Source organism: Somniosus microcephalus, chromosome 21 (assembly GCF_052327205.1).
Source record: "Somniosus microcephalus isolate GS21.2 chromosome 21, FLI_Smic_1.0, whole genome shotgun sequence".
NCBI lineage: Eukaryota > Metazoa > Chordata > Chondrichthyes > Squaliformes > Somniosidae > Somniosus > Somniosus microcephalus.
In genome coordinates, this window is record NC_141007.1 from 23,500,416 (window position 1) to 23,523,075 (window position 22,660).

The window sequence follows — 22,660 nt, forward strand, 5'->3', positions numbered from 1 at the left end:
ACAGTCGCCCGAGGCCGGATTCGAACCCGGGTCCCTGGCGCTGTGAGGCAACAGTGCTAACCACTATGCCACCGTGCCCTGGGCGAGTTTGATGGGACATTGTAGAGTGAGCCTTACTCTGTATCTAACCCGTGCTGCACCTGCCCTGGGAGTGTTTGATGGGGCAGTGTAGAAGGAGCTTTGCTCTGTATCTAACCCGCGCTGTACCTGTGCTGGGAGTGTTTGATGGGGCTGTGCAGAGGGAGGTTTACTCTGTATCTAACCCGTGCTGTATGTGCCCTGAGAATGTTTGATGGGACACTGTAGAGGGAGCTTTGCTCTGTATCTGACCCACACTGTATGTGCCCTTGGAGTGTTCGATGGGACAGTGTAGAGGGAGCTTTACACTGTATGCAACCCGTGGCATCCCCGCTGTGGGAGTGTTTGATGGGACAGTGTGGAGGGAGCTTTATTCTGTATCTAACTCTTGCTGTATGTGCCCTGGGAGTGTTTGATGGGACAGTGTAGAGGGAGGTTTACTCTGTATCTAACCTGTGCTGTACCTACCCTGGAAGTGTTTGATGGGACAGTTTAGAAGCAGCTTTAATCTGTATCTAACCCGTGCTGTACCTGCCCTGGGAGTGTAGAGGGAGCTTTACTCTGTAACTAACCTGTGCTGAGCCTGCCATGGGAGTGTTTGATGGTCACTAATAGGCCAGGCCAGGTAAGGACAGCAGAGCTCCTTCCCTGAAGGACAGTAGTGAACCAGATGGCTTTTTATGACAATCCGATAGTTTCATGATCACCATTACTGATACTAGCTTTTTATTCCAGGTTTATTTAATTAACTGAATTTAAATTCCCTGGCTGCTGCAGTGGGATTTGAACTTATGCTACCGTACCTTCATCCATAGCCTTCTCTTGTGCTCCCTCACCCTTGATTGAGGGAAAGCAAGACAACTGCCAGGACATACCAACACATTAAAACTTTTATTTCTGACAAAAGATGCCATACGAGACCCGTTCAGGTAGAGCAGTTTGCCAAATAATGTGTTAAGAACAAGCGCATCTAGTGCCGAGACTGATGATCCCATCGTTACTAAAGACAAACTCTTTTGCGTGGTCTTAATTTTTTTTCGCATTTATATAAATTTGATTTAGTCAGAAGTGTCTTAAAGCGCTTCACAATGAATGAATTAATTTGAGGTGCAGTTGTATAAACAAATGCAGCAACTATTTTGTCTGCAGAAAGATTCTATAAACAGCAATGAGAATGATCAATCTGTATTTAATGGTGTTAGCTTAGGGAGGGATGTTAACTTAAACACCAAGAGGTTCACTTGCTCTCCTTCCTACCATGGGATCTTTAACATCCGCCTGAATTGTGGCTTGATTTGACATCTCATCTGAAGAATGGCACCTCCAACCATGCAGCACTCTTTAGTACTACACTGGAATATTAGTCAAGATTATATGCTTCAGTGCTGGAAGGGGGCTTGAACCTTGGATGCTGAGCAATTCTGCCATTGGTGGATTTTTATTTGGAAGCTCAGCTTCACAACATCAGGTCTTTTATGGAAGACTCCTCTATAAACATGCGTTAGTGGCACTGGTGGTGTTACCCAAATGAGAAGATGTGATGGAAGCAAAGGTTGGGTGGAGCCTGGCATACCTTGAAGAAAAACCACTATGATTAGTGGGGAATTACAGACCGGTAAGCCTGACATCGGTAGTGGGGAAAATGCTAGAGTCCATTATAAAAGATGTAATAGCAGAGCACTTGGAAAACAGTGAGAGGATCGGACAAAGTCAACATGGATTCACAAAAGGTAAATCGTGCTTGACTAATCTACTGGAATTTTTTGAGGATGTAACTGGTTCAGAAGGCCTTCGATAAGGTCCCGCATAAGAGATTAGCGTGTAAAGTTAAGGCACATGGGATTGGGGGCAGACAGACAGAAAGCAAAGAGTTGGAATAAACGGATCTTTTTCCAAATAGCAGGCAGTGACTACTGGGGTACCGCAGGGATCGGTCCTTGGACCTCAGCTAGTCACAATATATATATATATATACATATATAAATGATCTGGACAAGGGAACTAGATGTAATATCTCCAAATTTGCAGACGACACAAAGCTGGGTGTGTGTGTGTGCCGTGAGGAGGATGTCGAGAAACTCCAGGATGATTTGGACATGTTGGGTGATTGAGCAGAAACATGGCAGATGCAATATAACGTGGATAAATGTGAGGTTATCCACTGTGGTGGCAAAAACAGGAAGGCAGATTATTATCTGAATGGCAATAGATTGGGAGAAGGGGCAGTGCAATGAGACCTGGGTGTCCTTGTGCACCAGTCGCTGAAGGTAAGCATGCAGGTGCAGCAGGCGGTTAAGAAGGCAAATGGTATGTTGGCCTTCGTAGCGAGAGGGTTTGAGTACAGGAACAAGGATGTCTTACTGCAGTTGTACAGGGCCTTGGTGAGACCACATCTTGAGTATTGTGTGCAGTTTTGGTCGCCATGGAAGGAGTTCAGCGAAGATTCACCAGACTAATACCTGGGATGGCAGGAATGACGTATGAGGAGAGATTGGGTCGATTAGGCTTATATTCGCTAGAGTTTAGAAGAATGAGAGAGGATCTCATTGAAGCTTATAAAATTCTAACAGGACTAGACAGACTAGATGCAGGAAGGATGTTCCCGATGGTGGGGGAGTCCAGAATCAGGGGTCACAGTCTAAGGATAAGGGGTAAGCCATTTAGGACAGAAATGAGGAGGAATTTCTTCACCCAGAGAGTGGTGAACCTGTGGAATTCTCTACCACAGAAGGCAGTAGAGGCCAATACATTAAATATATTCAAGGAGTTGGATATATTTCTTAAGGCTAAAGGGATCAAGGGGTATGGGGAGAAAGCAGGGACCGGGTACTGAATTTGGATGATCAGCCATGATCGCATTGAATGGCGGAGCAGGCTCGAGGGGCCGAATGGCCTACTCCTATCTTCTATGTTTCTATGCCAGTTTGATATTTTAATGGAGAGAACAAACCTGCAGAACATTTGGGAACCTCTGGAGAAAAAAAACTGACCTTATTTGGCAAGTGTATTAAGCCCATAGTTATGTTGTATGTGGCTATTCCTTAGGCACACGTTGCATAATGATTCATTTTGGTGACTGAAAATTGTTAATTTATATAGCTCAGTGGGATATTGGGTTGGAACGAACCATAAACCTAATGTAATAGGATTCGGCAATGATAATTTTAATTATTGTTGATTGGTCACCAGATAATGATGTGATAAGAGTTTTGCTGTTTCACATTCCAAGAACATACAAAATAGTACTGTAGAACAAAGAATACCAAGCTAAGGAGGACCTTATTGCTGGAACAAAATGGACAGCAAACCAAGCAATATTAGGAGGGGTGACCAATAGCTTAGTGAAAGAGGTGGGTCTTAAAAATGGAGAGGGAGCTGGAGAACCAGAGGGGTGTAGGGAAGCAATTCCGGAGTGTGGGGTCTCGGCAGCTCAAGGCACAGCTGCGAATGGTGGGGCAGAGTCAAGCTTGAGGTCAGTTTATGGTGAACTTGTGAGAATTGTAGTGCTGGAGGTTGTATAGATAGGAAGGGGAAGAACATGAAGGCCTATAAACTCAAGGGTAATAATTTTAAATTTCAGGCACTGGAGGACTGAAGCCAATGTAGGTCAGCAAGGACAGGAGCGGGGCTTGGCGTGGGATAGGATACAGGCACCAGAGATTTGGATGAGCTGAAGTTTAGAGGGTGGAGTATGGGAGGTTGGCCTGCAGAGCATTGGCATCGTTGAGTTTGGAGGTGACAAAGGCATGGATGAGGATTTCAGCAGCAGATGGCAAGAGGTCAGGACAGAGGTGGATGATGTTATGGAGGTGGAAGTAGGCATCTTTGTGAGGGAGCATATGGGGTCAGAACCCCCAGGGCACAGTGTTGTAACCAGTGTTGCTAGTTTACATAAAAGACTTGGATTCTGAAACTCAATGCACATTGGTCAAATTTGTGGATGATACCAAACTAGGAGGAGCAGTGGAATCGAAGGAGGAAACCCAAAAAACTACAGAAGGAGCCAAACAAAGTGAGTGGGTCAAAAATGATATGATATTTAATGTAGACAAGTGTAAAGTACTGCACATAGGAAGGAAAAACAGGTAACATGTATAATTCATGAATGGTGTTGAAATAGCTAAGGATGACAATGAAAGAGACCCTGAGCCTTTGTAGAGTCAACATGTCTAGCCAATGCAGAGCAGTAATCAAAACCAACAGAATAACACACAGCATAACCAAGACAGTAGAATACAAGGCTGAGGAGGTCGATATGAAACTTCAGTGCTCCTGGCAGACAACTGAGAGACATTTAAGCACATAACGGAGAGCAGAGAAGAGCCACAAGGATGAACCCTAGTGTTAAAGTGTCTGAATTATGAGGAGACTCTTGGACTTTTCATCCAGAAGGAAGGCATCTGAGAGGTGATCTTAAAGAGATATATGATAGAAAATGGTACGGAAAAGGTCAATCCCAAACACGATTTTAAATTAAACTACGGGAGCAGGACAAGGGGGCATAGGTTCAAACTAGTAAAAGATAACGTTTAGGACCGACATCAGGAAGTTCTTCACGTGGGAGTGAGCAACACTTGGAATGAACTTCACAACAGAGTGGTGGAGGTGGATGCAGCAATGGGAGCAGCACAAGGTTGTTCTGGATGGAGGCAGAAGGATAGGCCCAATGACCTTCCTCATCCATAACTATCTCGTGTCAAGGGCCAATCGGTAGCAGCGACATACTCGAGAAGGGCCTACTGACAGAGATAACATAAAAGTAACTCCAGTAGGGCAACTTTGGCGATTCTGCGTTCTCAGTATGGACGTAAGCTCAACAGTAGCGCGGTCTGAAACAGGCGATAATACTGGCGCTGATTTTCCAACTGTGTTGCCAGAAAGGCTCCCCATCTGGAGGGTTGGATCGCTGAATCTATCCCTATTGACTTTTCTTGAACACAATCTCTCTAATTCCTGTTCCAACAACATTCCAGAGCTGACAGAAAGCAAATTAATGCCAAAGGTGTATGCAATCTGAGGGATATGTGGGCAGCAAGTACCATTCCTTCTCCCACACCCTCCAGTGTAGTAGTAGCACTGATAAATGTACCCTATTTTAGATTCAAACTTGGATTCAAGAGGTGAAAGAACAGTGCACAGTCCTAACATGACACCAAATCTCCCCGACTGAACAATGTTCAATCCTTCCAACTTTTGAGGGTAGAAATTCTGTATTTTGAAGTGCAGTAAATTCAGTACTCCAGACTTTTCTTTCAATGCAGATGAATGCTCACAAACAACATTCAGACGTGGTGCAAAAATATTTTATTGCTAACATATGCAAAGTTAGGTGGTGTGGTATTTACTGTGTATTTACAATCACAGACAGCAGTTTCTATGACTGGGAAGGGGAGCAAATTCAGCACATTTAAATAAATACAGGGGCCTGCCACTGGCAGAAGCTACAAAGCTACCCAATATCCCCCTCTCGCGCTCTCTCTCTCTCACACACACAGCAAGATGACACCCTTTCTGCACATACAGGAAAAAAAGTACCAACGTCTTCAGGTCCTACAGTTTATTGATTTTTTTTTTATTTTCTGAGAAACAGTATCCCTTTGGTGCGTCAGCGAGACTGGAATATGAAACTATCAATCAAAACGACACAAACACGCTCCTTCACATCACTCCGGCTTGTCGTTTTCAAGGTAGTGTAAGCACATTTACTCAAACAACATACCATTTGTACCAAGTAAATCAGCTACAGTTACTTGCATTACATCTGCAGTGGATTCTTCTTTGAAGCATCGACTGTTGTTAAAAGGTGAACTTGAAGAGCTCCATTGTTTCCTACAACATTAAATTGTAACTAAGCACAAATTGTGAGGTTACACGCTTGTTTTCACCTGCCCACTGTGTTCTGGTAGTCATTCAGCTGTTTTTCAATGCCAATACTTCACTTTAACTTTACAAAGTCACTTGATTAATACACAGAATGCAATATAGATCTTGGTGTGCTTGTTTTGCACAGAACGACCAACGGTGGCAGAACAAGAAGGAAATAGCAAGTGCTGATCAAAAGCTAGATTAGTTAGGCTTTTGGTTCAAAATCTGAATATAGATTAGTGTCAATAAAATATTAACAGTACAAGTTGTTTGCTTGCTTATATTTTTGTCATATTCTGGCAGCACTGTTAAAACTTCACAGTCCACAGAGTCACTTTAGTACAGATATAGGTTCACTAGCAGCTGTAGAAATGGCACGATTAACAGTATCAAAATGAATAAAGCTTCAAAACCACTGCCAACCTTTCTCGTCTAAAAAAAGTTTTAAAAGTTCCGAAGTTTAGTTACAGCCCTAATTAATGGGCTTACAAAAAAAAACGCAAAACAGAATTATTATGGAAGGTTGTGACAATTTTAATAAGATTTGTTTCGTGTGTGCGGCGGGGGGGGGGGGGGAGAATGGGGGTAAGAGAGGGTATTTTGCAGACCAGGAAAATGGGACACTGCGTCTAACTTGTACCTTCTGCTCCAAGTATTCAACATCCAGATCAAGCTTCAACTTTCAGTCCAATAAACAAAAATGAAAATACACAAGCATCCCTCTCTTGTGGTTATATACAAGTAGTGTCTTTCATACTTTTTGTTTCTAAAAAGGATTTCCCATTTGTTTACACGGTAGCTTATACAGCAGTGTATATAAATCAGCTTTACAGACTATGTGAGGGACAACAAAAACCCCAAACATCGAAACAAAACAAAAAAGCTAATCCCTATGTAGTATTTACAGTAAGAGATCGCAATAAGACTAGTCGCAGCATCTGCAGTGCATGGAACTTAAAGTAAATGCTATAACTTTACAATAATAATCTAAGGGAAAATAGGTGTGTGTGGGTTGTGTGTGTGTGTTTTTTTTTTTTTAAATACAGCTTGTATATCACAGCTGCAGCAACCCCAAAGCTCACATCAGAGGTCATCTTTGAGCTGCGATTCTCTGCAGGGGCAGGTGCTTGTCTCATACATGCAAAGGAGCTCTTAAAATTCTTTCGTCTCCTTATTTTCAAATAGATGAAACCTCTGTTGAACAGTAAGTCCTTCTTTGAGGCTCTGTGAAAGGAAGGCAGGAAAAACAACCATCAGTGCAGCACTCAATCAGACCAAGCCATAAAACTGGGATAATCAATACTTTCACTCTATTACACTACTCAATTACACTTTGCTTAGCAACAGGATTAAAGGTAGACAAAAATCACATGTTTAAAGGTTAATCAATAATTTGCTTTAAAATGCCAACAAAGTACAAATTCTTTGCAACTTGTAACTGTTCTCACCAATGCTCTCCGTTTCTAACTACAGTATGCAACTTTATTGACCAATTCTTCAACTCTCTCGACTCCACGGTTTCTAATTGTAGTCCTGACGTCTGTTTTGACCAATTCAAAGATATGAAGTGCTTGCATCAATAGCATCAAAACAACACGGTTTTGGTGGACTCTCTACAATACATTTTACTACAAACATATTAGATTCATGGTTTTGTAATTTTAACAAAATATGCCAGATTATGAGGTTTCAGAAGTCAGTTCACCTGAATTATGAAATCACGTAGGCTGACAAGATGACTAACAATTGGTAACACAAAACAATGGTTGAATTTCACAAGTGACAGATGTCTACATACTGTAAATGTCTAATGAAATACTGTAGAAAAATAACTGTCATCTGGATTATGTAGTGCATATAACTCACCTTATACAGACAATACAACAGGGTTATTTTGTGGATTAAACGATAGACTGAGTATTCAGTGAATAGTCAGCTATAATACCATACATGCATATATTCAGGCACAGCAAGGACAACACATTAAAAGCTGCAATTAAAACAGGCACCACACAACTGCAACAACATTAGCAACATGGTTTTGGTTGGTAATGGCCCATTTCACGCACAAACTCAAGGTTCAATTTCTTTGCTACTCTGCAGGACACATTATCCAAACTAACTTGATTCACTTTCACACCACAGGGTTGGACACAAGGTTAGCTGTACTTCCAGATCTGTAATATGGCACCCGGGGAGAAAGTTCAGTGTTAATCAAACCGAAGAAAAGGTTTATGAAGGTGATGTGTCCTTGGGTAAGAGAGGTTGGTACTGAAGAAATTAAATGTTTTCCCACTTTTTGCTCACAATAACAGCAGAACACTAATGTCACAAAGATCAATAGCAGGTTTGATGCAAGATGAAGCTTCTTCGACAATAACCCAATATGCCTCAATTCTGAACCTTGAACCTTCGCCCACTATATCAGAACGTCATTTCAACTTCCTACATCAGCAATCCTTGTGACGACTTTGAGTGAAATTGCCCATTTATGACCAATTGAGACTGCTCAAACTGCAAGAGAGGATGAGATTCCATCTGAGCTAAATTCAGGTCACAGAAATTTTCAAAAAATGACATTTTAACCCATCGCACCACCCAATCTTCTGGCTGATTTAATTGGGTGGGTTGTTAAAACACTGATGTCACAAATACTGTTAACATCTACCAACAAAGTTTAAGTATGGCAAACATCTGCTTGAATTTCAGAAAACATATGTGGCTTGGTGCAGTCAATTATTACAAGACGCTAATTCTCAATCATGTTAACTGGGCTCTCTGTAGCAGTCTCAGTAACATAGCTTTAGCATCCTGATGACATAATGATGCCACTAGCACACTTTAGCTTCCTCACTGATTTTAAGGTAGAACCAAATTATTTCAAAAGTAGACCTAGCTACTGTACGGATTATTATAACAATGAGAAGACAAAGCCCTTGTTAACTTGCTGGAGAGGAGATTTCTTTGTTCACAGGAAACACAGCCGGCAACCCTCCCACATTTAGCACCAGTTAGGCTGTCCCAGTCTCGAGAAGTCTAGGCTACTGATGTGTAGAATGGCTGGTCAGTAATCTAACCATTACTTAAGCTGCAGTTTTGCGGTACAAGCCAATAAATGTTAAGACAACATGAATGGAAATCTTCTATTGATAAACTGGGTGATGCTCAGCAAAGTGGAACATTCTGCATCAGCCATGGACACACAGTGCAAGACGTTTAATTCGCAGCACAGTTTTGAATAAGCATGCACAAACAAAACACTGAAGTTTTAATATTCATACACCCATAGTTTACAATAATTGCGGCACTGATTTGCCAAACCAGTGGAAATGGACAACATAGAAAGGAAACATAAAAGAAACAGAGAGGCCAGGCGAATATACTAAACCTCTGATGCTGTTGTTAGGTCAACACATGACTTTGGCTATTGTGACCTATCTTAGGGACATTGGAACACAGGAATAGGAGCAGGCCATTCAGCCCCTTGAGCCTATTCTGCCATTCAATGAGATCATGGCTGATCTGATCTGTATCCTAACTCCATCCAGCACTCTTGGCTCCATATCCCTTAATACCCTCGGCTAGCAAAAATCTATCAATATCAGATTTAAAATTATTTGAGCTAGCATCTACCGCTTTTTGTGGGAGTTTACCACACTTCCCCCTACTGTTTGAAATAGCTTCCAATCAAAGACAGAAATGAAGGAATTTCTACTTAGATTCCCACAATTATTCTCCCAGTATTCGACCCGCTACACGAGCTGCAGAGCTCTACATTTTGAATCATGCCAATTATTGGGACAGATGTTGGTACACTGCTGTATCTCTGCATTGTGACACTATCAAATGGTTGGTAAAGCTGTTGTGCAGAAATCAAACAAGTTTTATATAAATTTAGAATCTCAGGTTCATCTTACTCTGTAAAAATGTGCCTGCAGACACAGCAATGAGAGATTTAATTCCACACAGGCCAAAGCAGAGTCCAGGAAACAAACCCAGACAGATCCCAGTGCATGTCCACACATAAAAACAGCCCAACTCCCACAGTGACATGCCTTCACTCAGTGACAATAACCAATGGTGGTTTACCTAAAGGGAAGGTGTCAATCATCAAGCAGCTCTAGCTGTCCCATGCCAGCTCTTTACTCACAGACTAAAGGACGACGAAGGGGAGCAAAATGGAATAAGGAAGGTTAGAAAGCAACGCATCACTGTTAACCCATGAACCACAGACTAAGATTTCTGGCTGGATTCTTCCCAGCGCTAAATAGGGTATCTCAAGGGGTGGTCTACGAAAAGTACTGAGATACAGAGTAGGCTATGATGGTTCCTCCATGCAAGCTGATCCGAGTGCCTTTACTCTCTTCCTTCATCAACAAAAATGGCTCAAATTATATATTTTTTTAGTGCTAAAATAAACACTTTTCCTTTGCTCCCACTCCTTTTCAGTGATCTCACATTCTACCTCCAAGGGACTGGTCAGCAGATTGCTCCACATCATTGATAGTACAGTGTACATCTAAGCTGGGATAGATAGTCTTGGGACTGACCTCAGAATGGGTAAACATGTCATTTCCAACTTAGCTTTGATGGGTCTTTGGAAGGTGCACTAGCCCTACAAAAACTGCATGTTTTTAAAATGTTCCATCGTTCTTTTCTTTTTGTTTTTAAATCCCCCAGCCTAGTGTGCAACGCCACACAAGAGGCAGGCAATCTGACCCCCCTGATTTTCCCAATGCAGCTCTGTAACTGGCTACGGTTGAAGTTGTCGGTTTAGCTCTCAGGTGACTCCCGTTAATTTTCCCTGCACTTTTGTGATGATGCTGCTGGCTGTCTAACCAGATCAGAGATTCCCTACTTGGGGAATCATGCCTATTACTGGGGCTATTTTAGATAGTGCACCTTTTCAAAAATGGCACTTCACTTTTTTCACAATTTCTTTTAAAGCTATGCTAGTATCAGAGGGCAACCAGCCCTTATCCCCAGTAGGCAGTCACCGTATCCCCTCGAGGGAATCACACCTTCAGTAGGGGAGGGGAGAGGGAAGGAGAAAATTGGAAAAAAGGGGATTTTCATTTTTAGACTGTGAAACCTCCCTCCCAAATAGGGCAGTGGTTGCAATAAAAAAAGACATCAGTGAGAAGAATTTTTTTTTTAACCTCAGCTGGCTTTATCATACTAAGTTTCTCTACATTTGGACTATTACTACAAATAATATAAAACTAAAGGGATTTACTAGCCAAAAACTGTACCTGGTCACAGTTGTGATTAGCCTGGAATGGCAAATTATTTTAAGTGTTATATAAACTCAACACTCCACCTCAAAGATCAGCTTTGCATGGGAACAGTTTAGGATAATTAGCATATGTTCACAAATAAAATAAATAAATGATACACAACCTGACTTGGTGGTTTACCATACAATAAAGTACTCAAAAATGTGAAGACATATAACCCGCAGGACAAATCAGTAGTGCAGGGCTGCTTCATGTACACTTTAAAAAAAAACTATGCACCAAGTCAAGTCATGCATTCGTTTTATACCACAGGTGGGATTTGTGTGTGTGCATTTGCATGAACTAGAAGTCTTCTTATGATGGCACGTACCATCAGAAAGGCTGAAGCACCATGTTCTACCCCCCACCCAGTTTTCTTCCCCTTCTCCCAAGAGAGGCTGGGGTATGGTTTCATGGATGCCTGCAGCTCTCTGGTACCTCACCCAAGTGGCCATTTCCATGTGAGAGCTGATACTCACCGAGTGCCAGCAGGCTCTTTTACCACAGGTGCTAAGAGTCACAGTCCGATCCCATTCCTCACCCAATGTCCATACGTGTGCACTTTCTGGCAGAGGCCACTGATGGCTACATGATTGGGAATCCTGGCTTTTCCCCCCCCCCCCCCACCATTCCCTACACCAGGAGTGGTTATGCTAATTTCAATGCCCTTTCGGCCACTTTCATACACTAAGCCAAAGGGGTGTCAGGAGCACAGGATTGTGTGGTTGTGGGCTGAATTTGGGGATTATAGATCACAATATGCACAAGCTACATTTGAGGTATCCATTTCTCATCTGCACTCGTCAGATGTTTGAATACCTCACCGCTATAGGTGGTGCTTGTGCGTGATTTGAAAACAATCCGGATGGTGAAATAACTATAATCTCCCCCGTGTCCACAACTGGGGTATAAAACTCATTTAACAGAGCACATCAAAGTTTTCAGGAACTACACAAAGCACCTAGTTTCCTTCAATTTAAATGTCCAGCAGGTTTATTTCTATCTTGGATTAAATTTAAAATGTTATTTTAGATTGGGTTATAGGCAAAGGGGAGTTTAGTTTTCTAGGCCAGTTCCAGTAATTTGAAATTAAGTTCTGCAAGAAGCATAATGGGTTTATTTATAAATGTGTAGATTGCCTCTTCTCCATGAAGAGCTTACCTGTATAATGGAGACTGAACGCCTTAATGTAATCCTCTGTGGTCCATACTAGACTGTAGCAACTGCTACACTACCAGCCGCTGAGCTGGTTTATTATGTGGGAAAATGAAAGGATGCTTGACAGAATATCAATGATAGTATTAGCAAATATACTGAAGCACTCGAGTTTAGTAGTGTTGCTTCAGGCTAAGCCGCAGGAGAGAGAATGGATACTGCAAATGTCGAAGAAACCAGAGCTTACCTTTGACCTCGATGTCCGATCCGCTCGTTTTGCTGCAGCTGCCATCTTTAGGATATCCGGATTACTTTTTGATTTCATTATATCTGAGAAAAAAATGTATTTAATAATTTTTTTTTTTTTTTTTTTTTAAATTGGCTTCACGTTGGCGCCAAGATTTAATTTCAAGGACTTAAGTTCAAAGCCACTTGTATACATCAAATTGTTCCCACCGCCACAAAACGTGCTTATAACCAATTTAACACGAAAGGCTGCTGGACCGGATAGCATCCCTGGACGAGTACTCAAGGAATGTGCTGATCAGCTGGCTGATGTCTTCACCGCCATCTTCAATCTGTCATTGGCCCAGGCAGTAGTCCCTACATGCTTCAAGACCGCTACCATTATTCCTGTGCCAAAACAAACGGCTGTGACATGCCTGAACGACTATCGACCTGTCGCACTCACACCCATCATAATGAAGTGTTGAGAGAGACTGGTCCTGGCTCACATCAAAGCCAGTGTTCCCGCCTCTCTTGACCAACACCAGTTTGCCTATCGTGCAAACAGATCAACGGAGGATGCAATCACAACTGCTCTACACTGAATCACTTAGATGGTAAAGAGACCCACATCAGAATGCTGTTCATAGACTACAGCTCAGCATTCAACACTATCGTCCCCAACAAGCTGGCCACCAAACTCCACACTCTTGGCCTGAACACTTCCCTCTGCAACTGGACCCTGGACTTCCTGACAAACAGACCCCAGTCTGTCAAATTAGGTAACCACACCTCCCCCCCCCCCCCCCACTGACCCTGAACACGGGGGCCCCACAAGGATGTGTGCTGAGCCCCCTCCTCTACTCCCTCTTCACCCACAACTGTGTGGCTGTTCATGGTTCCAACACCATCATCAAGTTTGCGGATGATACCACAGTAGTAGGCCAGATCACCAACAACGATGAGTCAGCCTACAGGGAGGAGGTCCAGCATCTCGTGAAGTGGTGCGCCGATAACAACCTGGCCCTGAACATCAAGAAAACCAAAGAAATCATTGTGGAATTCAGGAAGTCTAAAGGCGGAAGTCACACCCCCATCCACATCAATGGGGCTGTGGTGGAAAGGGTGGACAGCTTTAAGTTCCTCGGAGTCCACATCACGGAAGACCTCTCCTGGTCCCTCAATACCTCCTCTCTGGTGAAGAAGGCCCAGCAGCGCCTATATTTCCTAAGGAGGCTGAAGGGATGTAACCTGTCACCCCTGATCCTCTAACTTTTACCGCTGCACAATAGAGAGCATCCTGACAAACTGTATCACAGTATGGTATGGCAGCTGTAGCTACTATGGCCAGAAAGCCCTGCAGCGGGTAGTCAAAACTGCCCAACGCATTACTGGCACCCGGCTACTGACCATAGAGCACATATACCAGAAACGCTGTTTACGGAGGTCACGGACCATCATCAAAGACCCTACCCACCCCAGCCACAGTCTGTTCGCCCTCCTGCCATCTGGGAGATGCTACAGATGCATTCGCACCCGTACGACCAGATTTAGGAACAGCTTCTTTCCCAGGGCTGTCATCCTACTGAACTCCACAAATAAACTCTAAAGCCTGCACATCTGCCAATGCACTTTATTATGGTTATGTTTATGTTAATGTATTACAAGCCAAATGTATGTTGAATGTTTAAATGTCTTAATCTAAATGTACACTCTCGGGAGCCGCAAGCCTACATTTCGTTGTACTGCACTTGTGCACTAACAATGACAATAAAGTTGATTATTATTATTTCATTGTACCAGCCACAATGATGGCAGCACTTCCTCCACGGTCCTTGGCACAGGTGAAACACCTCGACAACTTTAGAGATTTAATGAACACGGAGTCTTCTTTCTGAATAGTGTAACTCTATGGAGGAGCTAATGTAAAGGGAGCATTTTTAATGTAGAGCATTTTTAAGAGTATTCCCAAGTCTATAGTTGCAAAAAGTAAATGAATATTTTCTAACTTGCAGTAATTATCAACGAATCTGTAACCAAATTCCCCTTCCCAGATGCATTTTCTCCTTTTTACCCCATTTCTCCTGAAGGCAGTGATGCATGTTGGAATGTTTTCATGGGCACGGGAGCCCTCCAAAAGCCCAGCCATTCATCAAGTTCAAGCCTCGACAGTGAGTGGCAACAGGCTATTTGATTTGAAGGTACATCCTGCCCTCGCCAGCAGAGGTCACTGCATGGCAATGAAGAATAGGAAGCAAGAAAACTTTTCCTCTTCCCTAGCGCTGAGCGCCGAGATCAGTCACAGAGCACCCAGCATCACTCCAGCTGAGATCTGTTCAGTCAGTATAAATTGGGATCAAATCCGGAGCCTTTTTGGCTTGTAGTTTTTTGAAACAAGAAGAAATCGTTGCATTATTCAAGATGTGAAATCAGTTGGGCTCCTAGAAGCTTCAATTAAAATAAAACCACGCGCAATGCATACTCCAGTATCACAAGATAGGTCCAGATGAAGACTCTTCAGCCCATATGACTTAATTCTCCCAGAATAGCAGACCTTCTGTCTTCCCACTACAGCATCCAGCTATCTCTTAAAGGAGTCCAGTGTTCTGGTCCCAACCACCCTTCTTGAAGGTTGATCCCAAGATTACCCATTGCATAAAGGAGTACATAAAGAGATAGTTCTTCACCAGTACAAAGCAGAGTCTACTTAAATCAGTAAAATTATATGGGCTATTATTTCCCATTCCTGTGTTTGCTGTACCGTATCTGCTGTGCTCCGTTTCATCCATGGGCTGTTCTCCCAATGCTTCCTGTGCCAGCTGGAGCTGCTCTTTTAGTCGGTTTACGTCACGCTCTGATTTAGCCTTTACAATACTTAGCTCTGTGTAGATGTCCTTATACTTGTCTGCAGCGTATTTTTTATCCTGAAGAAACAAATGCACTCGTTGCAGAATTGACAATCATTTACAAAAAGAGAGTACACCCTGAATGAGCAGATTACTGCTATCTCACCCCAATGATGGCAGCTCGGACTCCAAGGTTGCTCCTCACTTAGTTCTGCCTCTCCAGAAGTTGTATATTTCAAGTTACTAATGGTCTCCCACCTCCACAGCTTCCATTTCTGCAATCTCAAGTGCATCCCTAGCCTGGACACCCACCACCACCTCCGACTTGACCACTTCAAGGAAGACTGCGACTCCCTCTATGGTCAAATCCTCCTATTACTCCAGAGTCATTCTCGAGAGTGAGGAAAATCCCATACTCCTCCAACAGTAAATGCATCCTCCGACCTACAACCCTGCACTTTCCATCCTCAGCTCCAAGTCCATCACACATAAACAGTTAAACCTTATTGCTGATCATCTTCCGGATTCCATCGAATGTTGGAACAGTACCCATGGATTGAAGGGTAGCTAATGTTACCCCACTATTCAAAAAAGGTGGTAGAGAGAAAACAGGGAATTACAGACCGGTAAGCCTGACATCGGTAGTGGGGAAAATGCTAGAGTCCATTATAAAAGATGTAATAGCAGAGCACTTGGAAAACAGTGACAGGATCGGACAAAGTCAACATGGATTTACAAAAGGTAAATCGTGCTGGACTAATCTACTGGAATTTTTTGAGGATGTAACTGGTAAAATAGATAAGGGAAAACCAGTGGACGTGGTGTATTTGAACTTTCAGAAGGCTTTTGATAAGGTCCCGCATAAGAGATTAGCGTGTAAAGTTAAGGCACATGGGATTGGGGGCAAGGTATTGACTTGGATAGAGAACTAGTTGGCAGACAGAAAGCAAAGAGTTGGAATAAACGGGTCTTTTTCCAAGTGGCAGGCAGTGACTAGTGGGGTACTGCAGCTATTCACAATATATATTAATGACCTAGACAAGGGAACTAGATGTAATATCTCCAAATTTGCAGACGACACAAATTGTGTGCGCTATGAGGAGGATGCTGAGAAACTCCAGGATGATTTGGATAGGTTGGGTGATTGGGCAAAAGCATGGCAGATGCAATATAACGTGGATAAATGTGAGGTTATCCACTTCGGTGGCAAAAACAGGAAGGCAGATTATCTGAATGGCAATAGATTGGGAGAAGGGGAAGTGCAACGAGACCTGGGTGTCCTTGTGCACCAGTCGCTGAAGGTAAGCATGCAGGTGCAGCAGGCGGTTAAGAAGGCAAATGGTATGTTGGTCTTTGTAGCGAGAGGGTTTGAGTACAGGAACAAGGATGTCTTGCTGCAGTTGTACAGGGCCTTGGTGAGACCACATCTTGAGTATTATGTGCAGTTTTGGTCGCCTTATCTGAGGAAGGATGTTCTTGCCATGGAAGGAGTTCAGCGAAGATTCACCAGGCTGATACCTGGGATGGCAGGAATGACGTATGAGGAGAGATTAGGACGATTGGGCTTATACTCGCTGGAGTTTAGAAGAATGAGAGGGGATCTTATTGAAACTTATAAAATTCTGACAGGACTGGACAGACTAGATGAAGGATGTTTCCGATGGTCGGGGAGTCCAGAACCAGGGGTCACAGTCTAAGGATAAGGGGTAGGTCATTTAGGACAGAAATGAGGAGGAATTTCTTCACCCAGAGAGTGGTGAACCTGTGGAATTCTCTACCACAGAAGGCAGTAGAGGCCAATTCATTAAATATATTCAAGAAGGAGTTGGATATATTTCTTAAAGCTAAAGGGATCAAGGGGTATGGGGAGAAAGCAAGGACCGGGTACTGAAATTGGATGATCAGCCATGATCGCATTGAATGGCGGAGCAGGCTCGAGGGGCCGAATGGCCTACTCCTGCTCCTATCTTCTATGTTTCTATTTTATTGAGAATTTAATTTAGCTGGTCCTATGGTTTTGAAAAATGAAAGAAATTACATTTCTGGAGAAATTTTACACTGTAGAGTGTCAACACTAATCTCATCACTGATTAAGGAAACTTGTTTTTAGACAGATCTCAAATCCTAGGATTTGATAGTATCTTGAAACAAATACAAAGCACCTGTACTTCTACACCTGGTGCTAGTTACAATGATGGAACCAAATATATTTTTGAATTATTAAAAACAACAAAAACTGGTAACTGCTGGGATTTCCAAGTATAAAAGCTGTATGCATTCTATTTACAGTACACTGTTCACTTTGAATATTCACAGATGCTGTTTTGTGTAGTAACACTAGATGGCACTAAACAATAAGAATTCTGCAGGACCTTCAGGCCAATTTCTGTTGCAGGTCCAGCCACATTCTGCAGCAAGTGAATTTATACTCTAACAGGTCTATTCAGTCTCTGTTGCACACCACTAAATATGCTACACTACTAAATGTAACAGCAAATATTTTTAGATTAAAAAAAATGGAGCAAGCATAGAGCGACAATTAAAGTTACAGTACAGGATATGGAGGTGAAAGGACAAAAGTAACAGAACGCAAGCTAGAACAAAGAGTGGCAGCAAAATAAGGAAGAGAGGCCTGGGGCAGCCTGCCAGCAAGGGAAGAGGCCCAGGTGCCCACATTGCAGGGGCATGAGGGGAATGGAAGCTGGCAGAGCCAGGAGTGGACGGGGCAGCAGCACAAGTGCATTTGGCTCTTACAATCTGCTTAAATGAATATGGAATTCTTGCGGGAGCAGGAGCAAAACTGCAAGATTTCCATGTCAACCAAGAAGCTGATTTTAACAACGCCAAAGCCTCCGCCACTCTTGACTGGCACCAAATCCACAATTCAATGGCCCGCAGCCATTATTGTCCCTATTTTTAGGTGGTGGGAGAAATTCTGCAGCAATTTCTATGGCCACAAAATGGTGGAGCTCCCCGGAGGGCCTGTCTATACGGATGCAAAACTCTTGAGCTGTCTCAGAGCCCATGTATGCAGTGCAAACTCTTACTCGTTAGCTGGAATTCCTTAGTCTGATTTTTTGTGTTGTTATGCACATTGTATGTAAATGAGAGCCAAACAGTTCAAATTCTGTCCAAACTTAATTAGAACGGGAAGGTACGATTCTCTTCCCACTTCATTTTCTTTTATGATCGATAGTGATGCACTTGTAATGTTCTTGCCACTGAATACAGCGTGGGAAAACGAGCACAGTGGTCTTTACATCATTCAAGTTACTATCTCTGTACCACATAAAGCCCCTCCCCCCATACTTGGAAAAGAGAAACCCTTGGGTTCCACAGGGAATTCTCAAAATAGCAACTACACATCAGTTGAATAAAAACATACAACACTTCACGCATGGTAATAAATCCACGCTTTAAAAAAAAAAAAAATTAACCTATACTGCTCCTTCAAAAGACTAATATCAACTAATAGTTCTAATGTAACTGCACAGAACGTTTTGTGAAGAATGGCAGTAGCTTTCCTAATGGCTTATTCGATTAAGGTATTGATTGGGCTCATGACTGGCAAATGATGTATAACTTGGATAAGTGCAATTTTATGCATGCGGGCAGGACAAATACTCAACATTCATACACCTTCGGGGAAAAGCATTAAAGAAGGTGGAACTAGAAAGAGATTTGGGCAATCTAGAGCATACATCTCGACCGGTACATGAGCAATGCTGTGTGACGATAGCTAGAGCAAATAAGGTGTTGGGGTGGATCCATAGGACAACTGAGTACAAGAAGAGCATAATATTTTGTCCTTGTACAAGACCTTGGTCAGGCCTCACTTGGAGTACTGGGTCCAGTTCTGGTCTCCTCACATGGTGGGTGATATTGAGGCTTTGGGAAGGGTACAGAGGAGGGCCACTAGACTAATTCCCAGTTTAAAGCATCTTAGTTATCAAGATAGGCTAAAAGAATTGGGACTCCACACGTTAGAGAAGCGTAGATTTCGTGGGGATCCGATTGAGGTTTATAAGATAATGATGGGAATAGATTGTGCTCCAGTTGACAGTTTGTTCCGATTAAATAGGTTAGGGAGGACCAGGGGTCACAAACTTTAGTATAAGGCCAGATCTACGTTAGATGTCAAGAGGTGGGTCTTTTCCCAGAGAATAGTGGACCTCTGGAACAGGCTGCCGTCTCGGGCAGTGGACGCTGATTCGCTGAATTCCTTCAAGCGAGAGCTGGACCTCGTTTCTGGCTGGGGCGGAGATCATCTCTTACAGAAGATAGGTACTGCAAGGATTTCAGGGCCAGGGAGATTTCCTGGACTAGTTTCAATCGCCTAGATGGGTTGGAGAGAAATTTCCCAGATTTCCTCCCCCCACCCCCAAAACGTGTTTGTTTTTTTGCCTCTCCCAGGAGATCGCATGGTTTCGGGTGGGGTGGAGTGTGTATATTGTGATACACAAGGTATCGCAATTGTGTGGGACAGGCTCAATGGACCAGAGGGTCTTTACCTGTCCGTATTCCCTGGTTTGATAATGAGCCGCGTCGAGCAGAAGGTCGCAGATTCTATTCCCGATCTGTGGGGGGGTGGCAGGAATAAGCCAGGGTTCCAATCCCTGACTGCTATCCATGGAGCCCCACTGGAAGTGCTAGTGTGTGGATACAAGGTGAAGGATGCAATGTCCTCCATAGTCTGCTGGCATTCACCATCTAGGCTCTCGCATGAAGATACAGTGGAGGGCTGCTGGCACCTCCAGGAGGAGAAGTAAAATAAAGGGAGGGCAAAATAAGCTAAAAAAAAAAGCTCTCAATTGAAACAAAAAATTGCTAAAGCTACCATTAGGGGCTTAGTACAGTGAGGAGACTACTTACGCGTTGAGCAGTCTGTAGTTCATCTTTCAGGGAATTAATTTCCTGTTTTAAGTATTGTATTTCCGATTCTTTGACCCGCAGCAACACCTAGACAGGATATAAATAATTGCATTAAACATCAGAATATTTCAATGTAACCCATAAACCAAACTGCAGTGAATGGTTTGCCTATTGGGAAGGCATGGTTCCAAGTTTGTGTTCAGGATTAAAAAGTTGCCGTTTCATTCCAGACTACAGTGGTGAATCACAGAAACCCCACAGTGCAGATAGAGGCCATTTCGGCCCATCGAGCCTGCACCGACACATATCCCACCCGATCCCCGTAACCCCTACACCAACACATTTCCCACCCTATCCCCGTAACCCCACGTATTTAATCCCCCTAACACTAAGGGTCAATTTATCATAGCCAATCAACCTAACCCGCACATCTTTGGACTGTGGGAGGAAACTGGAGCACCCGGAGGAAACCCACGCAAACACGGGGAGAATGTGCAAACTCCACACAGACAGTCACCCGAGGCCGGATTCGAACCCGGGTCCCTGGCGCTGTGAGGCAACAGTGCTAACCACTATGCCACCGTGCTGCCCGTGAAGTAACACAATAGGTCCCTCCTTTAATTTATTGTGGAAGCTGCATCTATCATTGTAAGATCTGAATGCAACTCTATATTAGAGACTTATTTTTGACTGTTTTCAAAATTGAGTTTCTCCAGATGGAACAGATCGCTTTTCTGTTGTTTTGTATTATATAGATGGATTGCTTTTTGTTGCAGTGCATATTTAACCAATGCAATTTTTCCACGCTGGTTCTGATTTTCCCTTTCTGCATTCAAATTTTTTGGAGGATTTTTATTAAAAATATAAACAGCCTGGGAACCTGCAACAGTTCCCCGAACTTACCGACACTAACATTTCACTGTTCAGCTGATCCTTTCTCCTCTTCCAAATCTTGACATTTTCCCTTCTTTTCCTGCACTCCCCAGTTATGACTCACTGTACCTTCTCATGACCCTGTCCACTCTCAACAAAAATAGCACCAAGTAATTCTGAAGAAAAAAGACTATTCTAAGATAGGTTTACAGTGCATGTGTGTAAACGCACGAAATGTGGTAAATAAAGTTGGTGCGGTGCAGGCACAAATAGCCACATGGGAATATGATGTTGTGGTGATAACAGAGGCCTGGCTCAAAAAAGGGCAGGGTTGGGTACTAAATATTCCTGGATATAAGGGTGTTCAGGAAAGTTAGGGAAAGAAAGAAAGGAGGTGGGGTGACAGTATTAGTTAAGGAGAATGTTACAGTGTTGGAGAGAGAGGATGTCATGGAGGGGGTCAAGGGCAGAATCGATTTGGTTAAAGTTAACAATAGAGGTGCCATTACACTAATCAATGTATTCTATAGGCCACCAACTGGTGGGAAGGATATAGATGAGCAAATTTGCAGGGAAATTACAGAGAGGTGCAAGAACTATAGAACTATCCTAATATAAGCTGGGATAGTAATAGTGTAAAGGGCAGAGAAGGGGAAGAATTTCTGAAGTGTGTTCAGGAGAACATTCTTGATCAGGAAGTTTCCAGCACAACGAGGAAGGAGGCATTGCTGGATCTGGTTCTGGGGAATGAGGTGGGTCAAGTAGAGCAAGTGTCAGTAGGGGTACAGTGATCATAGTATCATAAGGTTTAGATTAGCAATGGAAAAGGACAGGGAGCAATCTAGAGTAAAAATACTAAATTGGAGGAAGGCCAATTTCAGTGGGTTGAGAACAGATCTGGCCCAGGTAAATTGTAATCAACAATTGGCAGGCAAAACTGTAATTGAACAATGGGCTGCCTTTAAAGAGATGGTTCGGGTACAGTCGAGGTACATTCCCACGAGGCGGAAGGCAGGGCAACCAAAGTCAGAGCTCCCTGGATGACGAAAGAGATGGACAGTAAGATGAAGCAGAAAAAGGACGCGTATGACAGATGTCAGGTTGAGAATACAAGTTAGAACCAGGCTGAATATAGAAAGTTCAGAGGGGAAGTGAAAAAGAAAATAAAAGGGGCAAGGAGAGAATATGAGAATAGATTGGCAGCTAACATAAAAGGAAATCCAAAAGTCTTCTATAGGCATATAAATAGTAACAAGGTAGTAAGAGAAGGGTTGGGGCCAAGATGGGGACCTACACATGGAGGCAGAGGGCATGGCTGAGGTACTAAATGGGTCCTTTGCATCGGTCTTTAACCAAGGAAGATGCTGCCAAAGTCATAGTGAAAGAGGAAGTAGTTGAGATACTGGATGGGATAAAAATTGATAAAGGAGGTATTAGAAAGGCTGGCTGTACTTAAAGTAGATAAGTCAC

The 22,660-nt window shown here is 43.1% G+C and overlaps 1 protein-coding gene across 5 annotated transcripts in view; it reads right to left on the reverse strand.

The window, feature by feature from the left end:
* Window positions 1–4,094: 4,094 nt before the first annotated feature.
* The window catches only part of LOC147102652 (uncharacterized), a 449,465-nt gene continuing 430,899 nt past the window's right edge, over window positions 4,095–22,660 (reverse strand). For 4 of the 5 annotated variants that reach the window (XM_085963336.1, XM_085963337.1, XM_085963339.1 and 1 more), the window contains 4 exons: window positions 20,318–20,404; window positions 15,361–15,523; window positions 12,622–12,704; window positions 4,095–7,167 (listed from right to left, as the gene is read on the reverse strand). In XM_085963336.1, the coding sequence (XP_085819462.1) occupies window positions 7,096–7,167; window positions 12,622–12,704; window positions 15,361–15,523; window positions 20,318–20,404 (405 nt within the window). In that variant the 3' untranslated portion in view covers window positions 4,095–7,095. Of the gene's footprint in view, window positions 7,168–10,032; window positions 10,097–12,621; window positions 12,705–15,360; window positions 15,524–20,317; window positions 20,405–22,660 lie in introns of all 5 variants that reach the window. The other variant, XM_085963338.1, reaches the window with a different exon arrangement.